General features: G+C 34.8%; 3 protein-coding genes across 11 annotated transcripts; 1 reads left to right on the forward strand and 2 right to left on the reverse strand.

Moving 5' to 3' along the window:
- Positions 1-1,278: 1,278 nt before the first annotated feature.
- Positions 1,279-3,743, reverse strand: LOC111443946 (chaperone protein DnaJ). Of its 2 annotated transcripts, XM_023081812.1 has the most exons (6): positions 3,351-3,743; positions 3,096-3,183; positions 2,897-2,967; positions 2,139-2,195; positions 1,524-1,700; positions 1,279-1,443 (listed from the first exon to the last, which is right to left on the reverse strand). In XM_023081812.1, the coding sequence occupies exons 1-5, from the start codon at positions 3,459-3,461 to the stop codon at positions 1,542-1,544; spliced, it is 486 nt and encodes a 161-aa protein (XP_022937580.1). In that variant the 5' UTR covers positions 3,462-3,743; the 3' UTR covers positions 1,279-1,443; positions 1,524-1,541. The 2 variants fall into 2 exon arrangements, with proteins under 2 accessions (XP_022937580.1, XP_022937579.1); XM_023081811.1 differs by having other exon boundaries at positions 1,279-1,700.
- Positions 3,744-5,070: 1,327 nt separating this feature from the next.
- Positions 5,071-9,951, reverse strand: LOC111443941 (protein SAR DEFICIENT 1-like). Of its 5 annotated transcripts, XM_023081803.1 has the most exons (13): positions 9,744-9,951; positions 9,558-9,649; positions 9,402-9,474; positions 8,837-8,916; positions 8,695-8,749; positions 8,026-8,078; positions 7,270-7,763; positions 6,973-7,133; positions 6,716-6,823; positions 6,505-6,517; positions 6,331-6,465; positions 5,646-5,878; positions 5,071-5,564 (listed from the first exon to the last, which is right to left on the reverse strand). In XM_023081803.1, exons 3-13 carry the CDS (start codon positions 9,426-9,428, stop codon positions 5,427-5,429), a joined length of 1,497 nt encoding a protein of 498 aa, XP_022937571.1. In that variant the 5' UTR covers positions 9,429-9,474; positions 9,558-9,649; positions 9,744-9,951; the 3' UTR covers positions 5,071-5,426. The 5 variants fall into 5 exon arrangements, with proteins under 5 accessions (XP_022937571.1, XP_022937570.1, XP_022937569.1 ...); XM_023081802.1 differs by having other exon boundaries at positions 6,331-6,517; positions 7,270-7,760; XM_023081801.1 differs by having other exon boundaries at positions 6,331-6,517.
- Positions 9,952-10,990: 1,039 nt separating this feature from the next.
- On the forward strand, positions 10,991-18,054 carry LOC111443947 (ATP-dependent DNA helicase Q-like 1). 4 transcript variants are annotated; one of them, XR_002710619.1, is made up of 5 exons: positions 12,598-12,812; positions 12,964-13,080; positions 13,699-13,828; positions 17,642-17,794; positions 17,955-18,054. XR_002710619.1 is itself a non-coding variant. In XM_023081814.1 (4 exons), exons 1-4 carry the CDS (start codon positions 11,008-11,010, stop codon positions 12,985-12,987), a joined length of 336 nt encoding a protein of 111 aa, XP_022937582.1. In that variant the 5' UTR covers positions 10,991-11,007; the 3' UTR covers positions 12,988-13,134. The 4 variants fall into 4 exon arrangements, 2 of the variants coding, with proteins under 2 accessions (XP_022937582.1, XP_022937581.1); XM_023081814.1 differs by lacking the exons at positions 13,699-13,828; positions 17,642-17,794; positions 17,955-18,054 and adding exons at positions 10,991-11,120; positions 12,097-12,161 and having other exon boundaries at positions 12,679-12,812; positions 12,964-13,134; XR_002710618.1 differs by having other exon boundaries at positions 17,642-18,054.
- Positions 18,055-18,374: the final 320 nt, after the last annotated feature.

The following is an 18,374-nucleotide window of genomic DNA, read 5'->3' on the forward strand; positions in this document are numbered from 1 at the left end:
TTTTTTTTTTTTTTTTTTTTTTTTTTTTTTTTTTTTTTTTTTTTTTTTTTTTTTTTTTTTTTTTTTTTTTTGAGTTTTTTAGTTTCACAGTGGAAAGAGAGAGAGAGAGAGAGAGAAATGATAGTGAACGTTGGGGAACCCTACCCATGAATTTATATAGGAGTGCTGAAGAGCGGGCTGCGGAATGTAAATCGGCTCAGATTTGGAGATTATTACGGAATTGCCACTAACTATTATTATTATTATTTTATTATTATCAAAGTATTGTAATTTCATTTCGTTTTTTGTTTTTAAATTTATGTTTTATTTAAAATCATTTTTTTTATATTTTAAAATATAGCTAGCTAAAAATAGATTAAAAAATAAAATAAGAACATTTTGTGACATTATTATTTATAGGTTTAATTTTCAAAATCGAGCTAATTTTTAACCTATAAAAGACCACCTTAATGATACACATATAGCTAACCACCACGTAATCAACGTGGTTCATAATCTATATTAATTGTGATATTTTATCGGACCATAAGAACAAAATTATAATTTTTTTTGCAACCATAGAAACGAAATTTAAACTTTTTTTCAAACTGTAAATAATCGTATATTAATTGTGATATTTTATGATATTTGGTTGGAATGACGTTTTTTTTAAAAGAACTTTAAATTAATTATCTATGTCATATATATATATATATATACATACATACATATACACACACTATTTTGAATTTTACTCGAACAACTCAAACATGTTTATGCCAACACCTATTTATCGTGAGTTCAATATTTAAAAGATGAATTATTTACGAGTTCACGAATTCTAAACCGGTCGTTTTAACTTGAAACCATAACTCCAAATATTAGCTGAATTACAAATTTGGATTTGTTAGCAAATTTACAATTTAATTCCTAATTTAAAAGATTATGCAATTTTATATTTACTAAACATAAAAATGCTTGTAGTTAGAATTTCAATTTTACGAGGTAGTTTTATTGTGTGTATTTTTCATAATTATTTCTTACCATATTATATAATTTATAATATATAATATTACGCAATCTATTCAAAAAATTGTTTTAATCACATGATAAAATAAATTATAATATTTTAATCAAATGATAAAAAAAAAAAAAACAGTCTTGGCGATCTTTATAATGATTATAGGAGAATTTTGGTCGAATCTTTTGTTTAATTTAATTTAATAATATAAAGTTACTTTTTTTTAATATCATATTACCTAAACTATTAATCGAAAATTTATATTTTTATATCAAAGATAATCATATAATTCTAATACTATAAAGAGAAAAAAAGTAAGCCAAATATTCTCCAACAAGAAAAGACCTAAAAGCCCCTCCATCTTGCACTAAATTACTTGAAGAAAAGAACTATCAGGTCACCCTTCGGAACCTAAACTGGGATAAATACGCAATGGCCACCACCTACAATCACATATTTCCACGTCAGCTAAGGAGATTTTCGTCATTTTTGAAAATTACAGAGAGAATGGAAAAGATCTTACGGTGACCGGGCGTTTGGTTTAGCGCCGCATGGTGCTTCTTTTGGCCTCGGTAGATCTGGAGCCGTTGGCACGTGGCCTTTTTGAAGCCGTTGGATTGTCGTTCACGGTGAACCCTCCGATGCCATCTGAATCAGCCATTTCCATGAACATCTTCTGTAGGTCCTCGAAGCTGTCACCCTAGCAAAACCCAAAAACCAAAAATAAAAAAAGATTATTTTTATTATTAACTTTAGATTTGTTTTAAAATATTGCAATTATCTAAAAATGTAAATATTTTTCAATTTGCTTGGAAGAATTTATCTTTATTCCTTTTATCACTAAGTAATTCAATTTAAATAAACTAAAAATATCTTCAATTTTAATATATAAATAATACCAATAATAATAAGTTTATTTAATTCAATTTCAAAATTAAAAAATAAAACATAAAAGATTTAAATGGGACAAAATCAAAATTTATCATAAAATTCAGCAATATTTTACCTTAATTAGCAGGTTCTCTCAGAGATTTATTATTATTATTATTATTATTATTGATAATGTTCAAATAGAGGAGATGAACGGTCAAGGATGGCAGAAATTAATTGCCAGGAAATTGAACGGTCGGGATTTTACCTCCGGTTTGACGTTGTTCATCATTGATATCATCTCTTGCATGAAATCGCAAAATTCCTGCACCACACGCCGTAATGACAGAGAAAAAAAAAACTACTATGATCAATAATTCCGTAAAATATCATAGAAATTTTCATTATTTTTTAAAATTTTATTATTTATGTATTGATTTTTTATTAAAAAAAATAATTTTAAAAATGAAGAAAAAATAATACTGTCCCATGAACAGATTATCTCATTAAAAAAAATAATAATAATTAAAAAATAACAGCAACAATTTTTTTTTGTTTATAATTTTTCATACGATTGTTTCAGGCAAGTACTTAAAACTTATTATAAAGTAATTTAAAATTTAAAATATTTAAAATCTTAAGATTTTGATACGATATAATTCTTATTTGCTGCATGTTTTTGAAACGTATAATTAATTTTCGAAATAAAATAATTCCACAGAAATTTTATCATTATTTATTATTATTATTATTATTATTATTATTATTATTATTTTGGAAGGAAGAAAAAAAAAGGAAGGTTTATTGTTAAGATTATTAAGGAAAATTTTAAAAGATATAGTTTTATTTATTTATTTGTTTAAAGGTGTTACCAAAAATAATACCAATAACATGATAAAAACGACGTCGTATTTTCGAGTGTATAATCATAGCGTGCTAAAATATCTAAACCAGAGCCCAAGAAAATACTAATAATAATTATAAAAAAAACAAAACAAAAAAAAAAAAACAAAGAACAATACTGACCTCATCGTCTTCTTCCGTCGGATCGTAAAGACCGGCGTCGTAAACGGACCTCTTCGCCTGATCGGAGAGAACTGTGAGAGAGGAGGCAGATGGAGCAATCTAACGCGCGTTAGTGCCCTTTCCTATGAACATTGACCGGGAATTCAACGGCGTTTACAAAATTGACAGGGATTAGGGGCGGATGAACCGATGATCTCACCTGAATACGCTTCTTGAACTAATTGAAACTGCCGCTTGGCTTCTCCAGCGACAGCAGGATTCCTCGTACACCGATCCGGATGCCATTTCTTGACGGCAAAACAAACGAGAACAACAACGCATTCAGATTTCACAAACTCACTCTCCAATCGAAAAAAACAAAACAAAACAAATCTCCTCCAAACTCAAAATCTCAAACAGAATAAACAAGAAAGTCGAATTTCAAAACCAATACATCGAGAATCGAATTCAGTACCAGAGCAAGCTTGCGATAGGCAGTACGGATTTCAGATAGGGAGGCATCCTTACGAATCCCTAGGATAGCGTAGTAGGAAGATCCGCCGTCGGATCCTCCTCCCCGATCCATCGAAAACCGGAATCAAAAAGAAGAGAAGCCGAAGAGTCTCGAAAAACAACCACCAAACAAAGGATCAGAACACCATAATACCACCGCGGGCTTCAAAAACAGTGAAGAACAAGAAGACGAAGAGAGAAAGCTCCGTTGCGTCGGCTTCTTCAACGATTTGCGGATGGTCTACAACGAGGGACGAATTGACGGCAAAGGAAGAGATGAAAATATCTTGCACGCGATATGAACGAAGGAAAGTTCGAGAGATTTCAGTTTTTTCCTTTTCTTTCCCCCACTTGATAATCGACTACTTTTAAAGCTAGATATTTTTATCCTTCGTAATTTGCCACTCGAGTTCACAATATTTACTACTGATGCCACTCATACCGGAGTGTGAAATAAGAGTAGCGAATATACACTTGCATACCCTTTTTGGAAATATATATGTATATATATTATACCTTTTTTAATTCAAATATATAAAAATGAAATATAAACAATTAATAAAATAACAAAATAATGAGATTTTCCTCCCCATATATGGTTGAAGGATCTCTGAAAAATATAATATGCCATAATCTTAATTAAAAAAAAATTGATTTTCTTTCTCCTTTATTATGATTTCTTTTTATGTGTTTTAAAAAATATTTTAAAAATAAAAATTGACGTTTAGATTCACTTCTCTATTTGAACGGATCTTTACAGATGAATATTTTTTAGAGAGGTTAATTTCGAATTAAATCAACTCGAATTTGTTAATTTAAAATATATGTAATTTTATTTAATTACACCCTTTTGTTTTTTTATTTCTCCAATGGTTAAATAAAAAAGTAAAATTTTAAGCATTTGGAATATATTTTTTTAAAATATATATTGACATTGAATTATAAGTCAATAGCGGAAAATAGATAAATATATAATTTATATATTAATATTTTACATTTATTTTAAAAAACAAAATTAAAATAAACGGTATTGCTAGCCGATATTGTCTACTTTGGTCTGTTACGTATCATCATCACTCTCATGGTTTTAAAACGTGTTTAAGGAGCGGTTTCCACACCCCTGAAAGGAATGTTTCGTTCTCCTCTCCAACCAATGTGAGATCTTACAATTCACCCCATTGGGGGCAAACTTCATGGTTTTAAAACGTGTCTACTAAGGAGAGGTTTTCACACTCTTGAAAGGAATGTTTCGTTCAATCTCCAACCAATGTGAGATCTTACAATTCACCTCATTGGGGGCAAACGTTCTCGCTAGCATATCGTCTGGTGTCTAGTTTTGATATATTTGTAACAGCCCAAATCCACCACTAACAAATATTGTTCACTTTGGTCAGTTACGTATCACCGTCAACCTCACAGTTTTAAAACGAGTCTACTAGGGAGAAGTTTCCAGATCCTTGTAAGGAATGTTTCATTCTCCTTCTCCAACTGATGTGTGATCTCACAATCCAACGAATCCCCACCGCGATATTCTATGACTGGGTTGAATTCATTATTTAATAAGAGTTATTTAAGTTTTAAAAAATTATAATATGAACCACTGAATCTAAATAAATGTCTCTAACTTAACCTAATCCACGAACCCCGAGGTTCTAGACACTTGAATGGAGCTATGAACATGAATAATTAATATTTCCCCCAAATCAATGCTTCACTATAAAAACAAAGGTCATACAAATGTGTACCTTTGCTTTCTTAGTTCTCCACAACAAGAGCAATCAGTTACCAAGTTCTCCACCATAACAAAAGAATCAAGAATGTTGTCGCATCTTCGCATAACGACCCGAGCCCTTGGCCTACGAGGCTGCCGATGTAGGAACCTGTATACTTGTGATGTTCGTTTCGAAGAAAAACATGTTCCTTTCTAATTGTTTTATAGGTTACATCAACGTCAACTAGCAGAGCTTATATAGATAAAAAGAGGAAAGCAGACTCTTTACAAAGACTCTTAAGAAGAACCTGCAAATTTAGCAGAACTTTACTCCTTGGGTGAGCAGTATAACATGACACTAAGACAATGAAAGAAGTTACTTGACATTTTAGCACCGGAGTACGGCGAGACAACGTCTGAATATTGGCTTTTCCGTTTCCATTTCGAAGATTCGACTGACATTGCCTACACAGAACAGCTTGCAACTTAATCAGCCCCATTTAAGATATCGGAGACATGATCCACATAAGGGGAAATACCACACACCCCAGCCTCCGCTGCATAACTCGAAGAAGGAAGCAACTCGTTTCCATGCCCGAATGTTGCTGGAGGATAGTAAACTGGATTTTGCAACAGTAAAGTACAGTCATCTACAATGTAATCAGGTTGCAGTATTGGAGGAAAGATTTGGTCTGCATGACTGTTATGTATTTGGAAAATTGAAGGTATTCCATCTTCTTCACCGTTGTTAGTATTTGGAGCACAAATTTGCAGGTTCTCTGCTCAGAAAATAGAAATACATTGTTTTAGGGAACTAGATATTGTACGACAGGACGTGAAAAAAGATACACGAACTCAAAATATCGTTTACATTCAGAGATTCATCAGTTTAAACAATCACGCCCCAAAATCAAGAACGAACTGCAAGAAGGCAACTTGGGGAGGACTTTTTCATGCCAGAACCCGACCGATCAAACGGACGGTTATAGAACAAACTACCATGGGACCTTTTGTTATCATTTATTTTCCAAAAATCAACAGCCTCAGAAAAGTGAATTTGAAGGAGTCAACACAGAAACAGAGCTACTTTAGCATCAGAGGTAGTAAATTTTCTAAAGAAACGTGTAATTTGGTTGTATTCATTGTTTATGAAGGGTAGTATGATCATCAAACCACACTCTAAGATAACAAAATCCATCTTGTATTAATTATATCATCACAGATTTTATACCTTGTGAATGTATGACGTCGGGCAATGGATGCAACCGTAGATTCGGCGAAATAGGACCAGCTTGCCGGTAGGTCAATGGAGGTTTGAAGGTATGTTGCTCATCAAATCTGTTCACACATATTGGCTGCTTTAGATCTTCAATAAATCTGTTCACACATATTGGCTGCTTTAGATCTTCAACTATTGCCTGCAAGCGAAAATGATAGCTGCTAAGTTTTGGAACGTAAATTTATTTTACAAGAATGAAAATTGATTTTAAGATAATAATAATCGCGATTCCTTTCTTTCCCCTATTGTTTTCTTTTCTCCTTCCAAACAAAAATCATATTTTACTAAATGCAGAAATATGGCAACTTTTGAGACAGAGTTGAACAGAATAAATTACCCCATCCCATCCATTTGGGCATCTTGGAACCGTGCCATTGCCCGTGATGCTAGTTTTTGCATGATCCAAAACTTTTTGCCACATCCTATCTGACATTGGGTCAAGTATCTGTAATGTCATCGGCACAAAACCAAGTGTGAGTTATAAGATTGTTCTTCCTAGAGTCAGTCAAATGGATGAAGAAAACAAATGAAAAGGAACAAGTAAACATAAATGATCGAGAATTATAGTTAACACAACTATAGAGACTATCTTACAGAGCGCAACTTGCGTTGATTTGTTTCATTCAGTCGGAGAAAGTCTTCGACAGTGTGAATCTTGTGTCTGGTAAGCTGGTGATGGAATTTACCATCTTTTCGAATGTTCTCCAAACGCCATACTTCATCTTGCACGCTTGGAGGATGATGCTTCATATACCCTGAAAAACAAGCAATCAGATACAGACAATACTATCATTTATCAGAATCTGGTACCCAGAAAACGAAGGTCAACAAGGCACAAGAAAGTAGTTCTCTCTAAGTGTTTGAGCTAAGTGTTAAGCTAACACAACTTACTCTCTCCACGGCAGTCTTTGACGGAAAAAGGATAGCTTCTGGCTGGCTTAACTCTATATTCTCCAGAATTTTTATGTGAAATTTTAGCTCCCAATATGAATTTCCTGTTCGGGATCCAGCTGGAATTATCAGTAATGCTTAGATCTCCTATTACTCCAACCCCGTTTTTCAATACGATACTCTGGGATCCCGCTAAAAGAGGTCTTTTACCATCTCTTTCGCTTAAAATTTTAGAATTGAACTCCTCCTCAGTCCAATCATCCTGATCTCTGGAACATAGCCCACTGATGACAGAAAAATCGACTTTCGCCGATGATAGTGGACCAGATTCCACTACAGCCTTGGAATTGGCATAGCATAGATGAATTTCCAATGGTTTGCCCCCCTCGGCTTTCAGTGGATTGTTTGTGAATATTTGATCCGGCAGTTTGCCATCAAACAGCAGCTGCATACTAAATCCTGCTGTCGTTGTTTCAGCTTCGCTAATTGAGCTGCTGGAGAACCAAAAGGTAGCTAAAATTCAGATGGAGAACGAGGAAAGACCAACATAATGATTGATGAATGAATATGTCAGAAAATGCATGTCAACGAACTTATTTTAGTAAATAATGAACCACTCATGGAGGCAAAAATCAAAGCAGCAATCCTAAACTTGACTGCATGAAAAATTTACAGAATAAAGGTTTTTGAAGGCAGAGAGATGGTTCACAAATGATCAACGAAAAAAATTGAGCAAGGACAGGGTAAAGTACGTACCTTGAAGAAGAGAGAAAAATTTTGGTAATAGCACAATCTGTTTCTTCTCTTACCTAATCAACAAACATACAGAAAACAAAGAATAGAATATTAAATGTCTGAAATCAAAGGTCTGCTTAATAACTATGGCTGTAGCTTGTTTCACCATTTGAACGTGGTAGTGTTAGCAACCTCTCGTATATTTGTTTTGTTATATCATTATTTATTACTTAAAACACGGTTCAAAATTTAGAGATATAAACGGCTGGAGACTAGGTGACCATAACTTGTCTTGTCGTAAGCGAATTCAAAAATGAAATCAGTCTACCGAAAGCCCTTAGTACTTGTCGGATCAATCACACTGGTAGCTTAAATAGTTTACTGAAATTGGTGTAACTTCCTACATCATCTCAAGTTTTCAAGGGAGGTTTATCTTTTGAAACTCTTTAAAACTCCGTTGGACCGTTCTTGATGGAAGCCAAAAAAAAAAAAATGGAGAAAGTACACAAGGGTCTGCAGCCAAAAAACAAAAGCCATCAAGGCACCAAACCAATTTCCTTTTATCCTACAACGGCTACAATTTGAATTGCAAACCTAAAAGACAGAGCTAAGAAGGCTGTCAAAGTAAGTTCTAAAACAGATTTAATTGATTCAGTTTAGTTATAACCAACAATAAGAGACTTGTCTTACCACTCTCCGAATCAAAGGTTCGAGAATAGTGAACATGCTATCCTCCAGAAAAGCCCTGCAGAAACACAAATGAAACCAAATGTAAGAAAATAAAAGATCGATGTACAGAACACAAATGTTCTTGGACTAACTGTATACTCACGTCCCAAGTATATTGATTCGTTTTGACTCTTGATTTGGAGCTCCATAACCATCGCCATGGTAGATATGAAAAGCCCTCTTCTGTACCATCAAATACCGAGAAAACAGCTCAAAACAACCAAAATCTCTAAGAATTATTCTGCTGATAAATATTATAAGGGAATGGCTATTGACAATTTATTGTACTCAGAAGGGAAGAGGAAGCTTCCATCAAACTACAGAAGAAACGCGTTAATACTTGAAGTCAATTTTATATTGTAAAATAAATGTTGGAATAAGCAAAACCATTTTCAAAAGGAAGCATGACATTGCCTAGATTTTGTAATGGAAAGTTGGAAGAAATTCTCTGAGCTTCGGATAACTAACTAAACTGCCATGTCCTAATAAAATATCCACCAATACCCTACGTGTTCTTATCTGACACTGACAGGGGAGCGGATTTGGAAGAGAAATTGAAGAGAAATCAATGAACATGGCTGATTGATCAAGAAGAAGCACAGAAATTACAATAGAAAGTTCCCCTGAAACTCCATTTCAGCCTCTAATCTTCAAGCGGCTGAAATTACCTTCGAAGTTCTAGGAAATTCAGTCATTGGTTATAGCAGCAGAACTTAAAGCATTAACGAATGAACCATTTTCCTTGAGAACGACAATAACCACATGAAAATGACGAACGACGACATAAAAACATAGAGATATTTGAAGATCAGACAAAAAATTACACGTTCTTTAAGTTAGAGGGGCCTGCAAACGTGAATGAAAGGGGCAAAACTGATCTCATTGTCCCCACATCCAATCAAACAATTACATTAATCTGTAAAAAAGTAAACAGAAACCACGACGAAATCGCTAAATTAGGGTTTATTTCAGGAAATGAAGAGGAAATGATTGGCGTGAAGAGTTCTTACTTGAATTTCTCGCACTGTGTGGACTGACCACCGGGTCTAGTCATTGCGCCGACCGTACGAAGGTTTATTTGACATTGCGAGATGAACTCTTGACGCCATTTTTTCCAAGCTTCGAGTTTCCAGGAACGCGCAGATCTCTCTTTCACCATTACCGGCTCTGTCCCCCTCCATTTCGGCGGCTTCATCTTTCGCGGCTGTTCATTCAGTTCTAAACTCACACGGATTCTAATTTTTTATTTTATTTTAAAAAGGACGAATAATTCAACTTTTTCTTTAATAATAAAAATAACATTAAAATTGGTCTTAATAAAAAATAATAATAAATAAATAAATGGAATGATATTAGTGAAAATTTTCAAGTTTAATAGTATTTTTTAAAATATCGTTAATAATTAATTCTTCTATATAAGTATTAACGATAAAAATATTTTTTTTTAATTTATTTAAAAATTTAAGAGTATTATTCAAAATTTTAAAAATATAAAGGTATTTTTTACCTAAATAAAAAATTTAAAAGTATTTTTATGTATTATATATATATTACAATTTTTTTAAAAATACTGTTAAATTTTTTTTTTTTTATATATAAAGTATTAATGAAAAAGTATTTTTTAAATTTATTTGAAAATTTAAGAGTATCATTCAAAATTCGTCCTCAAAATGGATCTAATTGCACTTCACGCTCCGCGTTCTTTACGTCTTTTGGTCTACTTAACCAGTGCATCTTTCTCCGGAGAAGTAACTTGCTCGCTCGAAATCTGTCCCTTCAGTTGTATAACAAGGCGTCCACACGATTACGAGTCTGCTCCCAACCTCTTTAGCGCACTAGACTAGCCTACGGTTTTTTTTCCCACTAACCATGCCTTGCCCGAACCTTTGACTCTGATACCCCTTGTCATGGCGCTAAGTCCTTCAAGCCTCCAAACTGAGGCACCCTACTAACCTAACGGTCCACTGTAGCAAAGTAAGCTTCAAAAGCTTTAAAAATTTAAAGGTATACCCAAATAAAAAATTTAAAAGTATTTTTATTAATTTAACATTTTTTTATTCAAAAAATGTTGGTGGTTGATTATTTATTATTTTTATTTTTTTTATATAAATATATATATATATATTTTAATTTAGCTGATAATATTACAAATTTTGAAATAATAAAAATATTTTTTTATACCGTTAATGTATTTTTTATTTATTTTTATTTTTTTATAATGTAGCAAAATAAAGGTAATTTTCGCGGGAGAAACAAAGCCTCCACACCCCCAAAATGGGCGGTCACGACATGGAAAAGGAGAGAGCTCGGTTGCGAAGCTTGGCCGCCGATTTTGGTTTCGATGAAGAATTGGCGCAGGCCTGCTTGGAATGGATAATCAATCTCTACGGTAATTTCTTGGATCTCCAGCCATTTCTGAACTCTAAAATTGCACTTCAGTTTCCTCTGCTTATCTGTTTCGCGATCTGATTGAGAACAACGGAATATCGTTTAATTGATTTTTCGTTTATTCTAAATGTACGACGCTGTAGGAATCTGGTTTTGGAGATTTTAATAAGTCTAACTTCATAGCTATGGGTTGAGGAGAAGAACTGTAATTGTTCGTCTTCGTTCAGGTTGAGGAGAAGAACTGTAACTTGTAAGGCGTATATGTCATAGGAATTTGTGGATAATTTGAGTGAGAATATAGTTATATCCACACAGAATTTAGTATAAACGTGAGATTTCACATCAGTTAGGAGGAAAACGAAACATTTTTTTTAAGTATTTGAAAATTTCTCCCTAACAAATGCAAAAGAGAAGTCCAAAGAAGACAATATCTTCTTGCAGTAGACTTAGGCGGTTACAAATGGTATTAAAACTAGGGTGATGTGCCAGCAAAGAGGCTCAGCCCGAAGGGGATGGACACGAAGCGATGTGCCAGCAAGGACGTTGGGCCCCGAACGGGGTGGATTGGGGAGTCCCACATCGATTGGAGAAGGGAACGAGTGTCGGCGAGGACGCTGGCTCCAAAGGGGTGGATCGTGAGATCCCATATCGGTTGGGGAGAAGAACGAAACATTCTTTATAAGGGTGTGAAAATAACAGACGTGTTGAGGGAAAGCTCGGAAGGAAAAGCCCCAAAGAAGACAATATTGGCGAGAGGTGCCTTGGAGGTTACAATAAATTAATGGATCATAAAAACCGTTTAAAAACGGTGGGTTTAAATTTTCCTTAGATGATGTGTGTTGAGGTTATCATACTGATTAACGAGTGGTATAATGTTATTATAGTGAGATTTACCAACATGGCTCTTCTAATTCCGCTATTAAAGTAAAAGGTTGGCAGTGTCGATTATCTATTTATGGAAGTGCTTCTTTGTTCCGGTGGTGATGAGCAGGAACTCGTCTCTTTAGAGTACTGTGTTAGGAACCACGACCTCCACAATGGTATGATATTGTCCACTTTGAGCATAAGTTCTCATGATTTTGCTTTTGGTTTCTCGAAAAGTCTCATACCAATGGAAATGTATTACTTACTTATAAATATATGATCCTTCTCTTAATTAGAGCTAATGTGGACTCCCTCCCAACCATCCTCCCCTCAAACAAAGTACACCATAGAGCCTCCTCTAAGACCTATGTAGCCTTGGAACAACCTCTCCTTAATCGAGATTCGACTCATTTCTCTGGAGTCCTCGAACAAAGGGAACAAAGCACACTCTTTGTTCGACACTTGAGTCACTTTTGACCATACCTTCGAGACTCACAACTTTTTTGTTCGACATTTGAGAATTCTATAGACATGACTAAGTTAAAGGGCATAACTCTAATATCATGTTAGGAACCACGACCCCCTCAATCAACATCATAAAAGATTCAATCAACATCATAAAAGATTCATCTCAAGTGGAGGAAAAAACAAATTTGGTCGATATTGATTCTTCCAGTGAAAGTGATGTTGTTGATTTCAAAGCTTCAAGGAAAAAGGATTTCAGCCGCATCATATGCATGTTACTTAATGGACAAGGATTTCAAAGTGAAAGATGTAAGATGTCAATGATTCGGGAAAAGAAAATGAAAGAGTTCTGTGAACTTAAGGTTAGTTACTCCATTTCATCCTCATGAAAGTTCCTGCCTCTTAAGCATTTTACAATTTCGATGAAAGTTCCTGCCTCTTACTTTTAGCATTTTACAATTTCGATTAGTTGATGCAAACTCATGCTCCTTAATTTGCGGTGAAATTTCATAGGACGAATGTTGGAGACAAACATAGCTTCAGCATTTGGAAGTCATTTGTTCGAAAAGCACGCAAATATGACTCTTATCCATGTGATAACTGTCTTAAGAAGTGTGAGATCCCACGTCGGTTGGAGAGGGAAACAAAACGTTCTTTATAAGAGTATGGAAACCTCTCCCTAACATACGCGTTTTAAGACTGTGAGGTTGACGGCGATACGTAACATGCCAAAGCGGACAATATCTGTTAGTGGTGGGCTTAGACTGTTACAAATGGTATCAGAGCCAGACAGCAGGCGGTGTGCCAACAAGAACGCTGGGCTCTCAAGGAGGGTGGATTGTGAGATCCAACGGACGGGGAACAAAACATTATTTATAAGAGGATGGAAACCTCTCCCAAACAGACACATTTTAAAATCGTGAGGCTCACGGCGATACGTAACGGGCCAAAGTAGACAATATCTGTTAGTGGTGGGCTTGGACTGTTACAAATGGTATCAGAGCCAGATACCAAACGGTGTGCTAGCGAGGAGACACCAAGCGGTGTGCCAGCGGGGACATTGGACTCCCAAGGAGGGCGGATTGTGAGATCTCACATCGGTTGAAGAGGAGAACAAAACGTTCTTTATAAGAGTGTAGAAACCTCTCCCTAACAAACGCATTTTAAAACTGTGAGGTTGACGACAATATGTCATGGGCTAAAGCGAACAATATGTGAGCAGTAAGCTTGGGAACCATACGACATTAGCTGCAATGGACACCATTCCACCTTCATTCTTGGGACAACAGTTCAGCCCTCTATTATTTTGTCATGGCGCCTTCAGAGCAGGCTAGAAAGGCTTCCGTCTTGACTGCAAACTTGCTTGTCCTCAATCCAGGTATTTATTCTAACTCAATTACTTTGATCACCTATGATTTATCACTGTGGCATGATGATTTGTATTTGGGAGCATCAATTTTTTTCTCACTAAATCCTCTATTTGAAAGACTGACATAGAGAGTCAAACTGATAACTTGAAAAAAGGCCTCTTTGTAGATTATTGAGGTATGCATGTTGCTGTCATGATAGTTAGGAATTGTTTGGGAGCTTCTGCTGCAGAATTAGTTATAAGAACTCTGTTTAACTTTCCATTTCGAGTTTTCTCTCCATGTGTCTACTAGGAAGAGGTTTCTATACCCTTCTAAAGATATGGGATCTCACAATCCACCCCTTTTAGGGCTAGCACCTCTGCTGGCACATTGTGTGGTGCTCACCCCCTTTGGGGCTCAACCTCTTCGCTGGCACATCGTACCATTTGTAACAACTCAAGCCCATCACTAGCAGACATTGTCCTCTTTAGCTTTCCCTTTCGGGCTTTTAGTGAGAGGTTCCCACATCTTTACAAAAAATGTTTTGTTCTCCATCCCGACGGACGTGGGATCTTATAATTTTTTTTTGGGTAAATTTTTTCGCATTGAAAAACGTCATTTTAAACCAATTTTTTTAAAAAAAAAATCAAAATTTTAAAAACTATTTTTTTAGTATTCAAATATTTCATTAAGGTAGAAATGATGCTTCCGAGCTTAATTTTTTTTTTTTATAAAAAAATAGAAAATAGAAAATAAAATGATTATCAAACTAATTTTTTTTAAGATGTCCTCGATATTACATTTATTTTACTTGTTTCCCGCTCAAAAAGATAATGCAAAATAAAAATAATTAAACTAAACGTTACGTAACTATGTAGTGCTAGAACTTTTAAGAAAACATATCATTTATTTATTTATTATTATCATTATTATTATAATTTCTATCAAGGTACTAGGCTTTACACTATTATTTAAATGTTAATGGATATTATAGAATACAGAGTTGGTTAGTTGGGTAAAGTAAGGGTGGTTGGCAAATCATAACTTGTAAGTTTAATGATTTGAAAACTTGGTTTATAATTATTATGAAACTAAAGAAAACATGAAATGAGAAGAATAATTTATTTTATTTTATTTTTAGAAAAAAACGACTCTAAAATAATTGAATGTATTGCTGTGATCTTGAAACTGAAGTGGGACCAAATTGCATGTTCATATTGGCGAGAAGCAATGGCCAATCATTGCTCAGCCGACTCTGTTTGTTTGTCAAGAATCTAACATTTTCCAACTCTAATTTGTGTTGAATTATTATTAGTAGAAACAAAATCTAGGATCTTAGATTTTTCAAATTTATAATTTTGCTATTCTCTTCTCCGTTTGGTTTCATATTTGGAAGGAATTTAGGTGGGTGGAGACGGGAATGAAGAATATTGTGATATCTCATATTGGTTGGGGAGAAGAATGAAACACCCTTTATAAGAATGTGGAAACCTCTCCTTAGTAGATAGTAATGATGAAGCTCGGAAGGGAAAGCCCAAAAATCTTGAAGGTTTAGGGTTTAGGGTGTGGAAACCTCTTCCTAGTAGGCCCGTAATGAGGAAGCTCATAAGGGAAAGCCAAAAGAGGACTATATTTGGATGAGCACTGGTTCCGCTGTGTAACTCTGAAAGATGCTTTTTAAAAACTTTGAGGAGAAACTCAAAAAGGAAAGCCCAAAGAAGACAATATTTACTAGCGGTGGGGCTGGGTTGTTACAAATATAATTCCCAGCTCTCTTTAACTAACTTGGAAAATATTTTTTTTCACTTTTTGCTCTATTCCCTACCGATTAGGGTGTGGAAATCTCTCCCTAGCAAACCGGTAAGGGGGAAGCCCATTAAGAAAGTCCAAAGAGGACAGTATTTGGATCAGTATTTGGATGAGCACTAATTCAGCTGTCTAACTCTGAAAGATGTTTTTTTAAAAATCTTGAGGGAAGCCCAAAAATGAAAGCCCAAAGAAGATAATATCCGCTAGCGATGGGGCTGGGTTGTTACAAATATAATTCCCGTCTCAATTCCCAGCTCCCCATGACTAACCTGGAAAAGATTTTTTTCACTTCTTTCTCTATACCCTATTGAAACGAGAGTTTTCCATCTCGTTCGAAACAAGTTCCACAAGTTAATTAGACATCTCTATTTGAAGTTGTCTTTTACTCGTTTATTTCAAACAATTTTTTTTTCTTTTTTCTTGGATTTTGTTGGTCGATTCTTTTAGCTTTTAAGAGTAGAAGTATGGTCTTTGTCGATGGTGACATCATCTAGATTTCTGCCCACTCTTTTATTCATATGATATTTGTAACATAATTTCTTAAGTCCAGTTGATTTGCTTAATACATTTTAGCCTATTTTTAATCCTATTTTCAATGATATGTTGGGATGTTATAGTAACTCGGGTTTCTAGTAGTCCACATGTTAGCTAATTTTTTACTTTTGGATGACGTTTTTAATGTACTCTTGTATGAGATAGATGATAGAGGTTGTTATAATTGTGCCAGTATAATTGAAATGTTTAGCTTGCTCATGAGTGAAGTTGACTACGAGTTTGAAATTTGAATTTGAGTAAATTACAAATGAGAAGTCCCAAACTTAGATAGTTTCTATTTAAATTGTTACAACTAAACATAGACTCGGAATCAGGTTAAATCATAAATTCAGTCTCCTTATGTAAGGACTCGAGCCCACAGATATTGTCTTCTATGGGCTTTCCTTTTCGGGCTCTGGTATTCTTTACTTTCTCCAATCGATGTGAGACCCTACCAAATTCACCTCTTTGGGGCTGACACTCTTTCCTTTCTTCAATCGATGTGGGACTCTTGCCAAATCCACCCCCTTTGGGGCTGATACTCTTTCCTTTCTCCAATTGATGTGTCCCGTTTCCTTTCTCCAATCGATATGGGATTCCGCCAAATCCACCTCCTTTGGGGCTTGTTGGCACTCTTTCATTTCTTCAATCGATGTGCCCCGTTTCCTTTCTCCAATCGATGTGGGACCCTGCCAAATCTACCTCCTTTAAGGTTGACACTCTTTCCTTTCTCCAATCGATGTGGTGCGCCCGCCAAATCCACCCCCTTTGGGGCCTAACGTCTTTACTGGCACACTGTCTCATGTCTACCCCTTTCGGGGAAGGGCCTCCTCGCTGACACATAGTCCGGTGTCTAGCTCTGATACCATTTGTAATGACTCAAGCCCATCGCTAGCAGATATTGTCCTTTTTAGACTTTCCACACCCTTATAAATGATGTTTTGTTCTTCTCACACCTTAATTTTGAGAAAGTTTTTAATTGCTAGGACCATTTATAAGTTGCTTATAGATCGTAGAAACTATTTATGAAATTTATGAAATTATTCCGTTGAAATTCTATCTTAAATTTATAATTTAATTAAAGAGGAAGTGAAATTATTTGTGTGGCTTTTTGAATAATTTGGCAGGTCTTCTCAGCTATTCTCTTAAATAATTGTAACAAAAAAAGAAAAAGAAAAGAAAAGGAAAAAAACTATTATCCTTAAATAGTTGAAGAAAGCAATAAATATTTGACCTCTCTTTTATACCAAATTGAACGTGCAAATTATTACTTCAGAAATTTACTGCGACCGTTGAAAACAGTTCTTTTGCAATTATTCATTACCCTCATAAGTGCTGTTTTTACTAACTTCCCAATTTACTATACTTCACCATTTTTTATTTTAGTGTTGATTTGACCTTTGAAATGAATTTTTTAAATATTAACAGCTGAATTTAGAATCTAATTGTTTTTCTTTTTAATAAGTTGAAGTCTAATAATTGATAGTTGTCTTTGGTAGGAGTCTGGATCGTATCTCAGTTTCAATGTGATTGATCATCCTCTCGAACTAGCTATTGATCATTGTCTTGATAAGCTATTGTTTCATCAACTAGCTAATCAGACAGGAGCACTCCCTTGGGTGGATTCCTCCTTTTGCTTCTCAGCGTATGAGGTATTAGCATTCGTTTTTGGTTATTGTTCTCCTCACAAGGTCTGGTTCTTACGCATTACTCATCCGCCCGTCGTTGGAAACACCACTTCATATCCAACTTGCATGTGTCTAACTTTCAACGTAGTTCTTCAGTTGAGTTCGTTCTTTTATTCAAATGCAGCTCATTCCTAGTTAACTCTCTTCTCGGGATGCATGGACTGGGCGCCCGTTCTTCATTCCCATCCTTTATGTTATGTAAATAGAGACTTCTCCTTCCACTCTCCATTATGAGGAACCTCTATCGATCATCTCACATATATGTCTATATCGTCGATTAGTCGTATTTCTTTAGCAAGAGGACGTATATATATATATATATAATATGATTTGAGTTTAAAAATTTCCTGAGAAAAAAATCTCTGATTTTTTGTTCTTCTTCTTTCAAATCCGGGTCTTGTTTCAATTGTAGTTCTTCGGTTGAGTTCGTTCTTTTATTCAAATGCAGCTCATTCCTGGTTAGCTCTCTGCTTGGAATGCATGGGCTGCCCGCCTGTTTTTCATTCCCATCTTTTATGTTATGTAAATAGAGACTTCCTCTTCC

Source organism: Cucurbita moschata, unplaced genomic scaffold (genome assembly GCF_002738365.1).
Source record: "Cucurbita moschata cultivar Rifu unplaced genomic scaffold, Cmos_1.0 Cmo_Scf00006, whole genome shotgun sequence".
NCBI classification, from domain to species: domain Eukaryota; kingdom Viridiplantae; phylum Streptophyta; class Magnoliopsida; order Cucurbitales; family Cucurbitaceae; genus Cucurbita; species Cucurbita moschata.

Excerpts from the sequence above, each read along its gene's own strand:
- LOC111443946 (XM_023081812.1), bottom strand. The coding sequence starts at position 3,461 with ATGGATCGGGGAGGAGGATCCGACGGCGGATCTTCCTACTACGCTATC. Across the intron at positions 3,184-3,350 it reads CCTATCGCAAGCTTGCTCTG|AAATGGCATCCGGATCGGTG; the intron begins GTACTGAATTCG and ends TTTGCCGTCAAG. Across the intron at positions 2,968-3,095 it reads AGTTCAAGAAGCGTATTCAG|TTCTCTCCGATCAGGCGAAG; the intron begins GTGAGATCATCG and ends CCTCTCTCACAG.
- LOC111443947 (XM_023081813.1), top strand. The coding sequence starts at position 11,008 with ATGGGCGGTCACGACATGGAAAAGGAGAGAGCTCGGTTGCGAAGCTTG. Across the intron at positions 11,121-12,096 it reads GAATGGATAATCAATCTCTA|CGGTGGTGATGAGCAGGAAC; the intron begins CGGTAATTTCTT and ends GCTTCTTTGTTC. Across the intron at positions 12,162-12,678 it reads GAACCACGACCTCCACAATG|ATTTCAAAGCTTCAAGGAAA; the intron begins GTATGATATTGT and ends GTGATGTTGTTG.
- LOC111443941 (XM_023081801.1), bottom strand. The coding sequence starts at position 9,428 with ATGACTGAATTTCCTAGAACTTCGAAG. Across the intron at positions 6,824-6,972 it reads ATCAACGCAAGTTGCGCTCT|ATACTTGACCCAATGTCAGA; the intron begins GTAAGATAGTCT and ends ATGACATTACAG. Across the intron at positions 6,518-6,715 it reads GCCCAAATGGATGGGATGGG|GCAATAGTTGAAGATCTAAA; the intron begins GTAATTTATTCT and ends TTTCGCTTGCAG.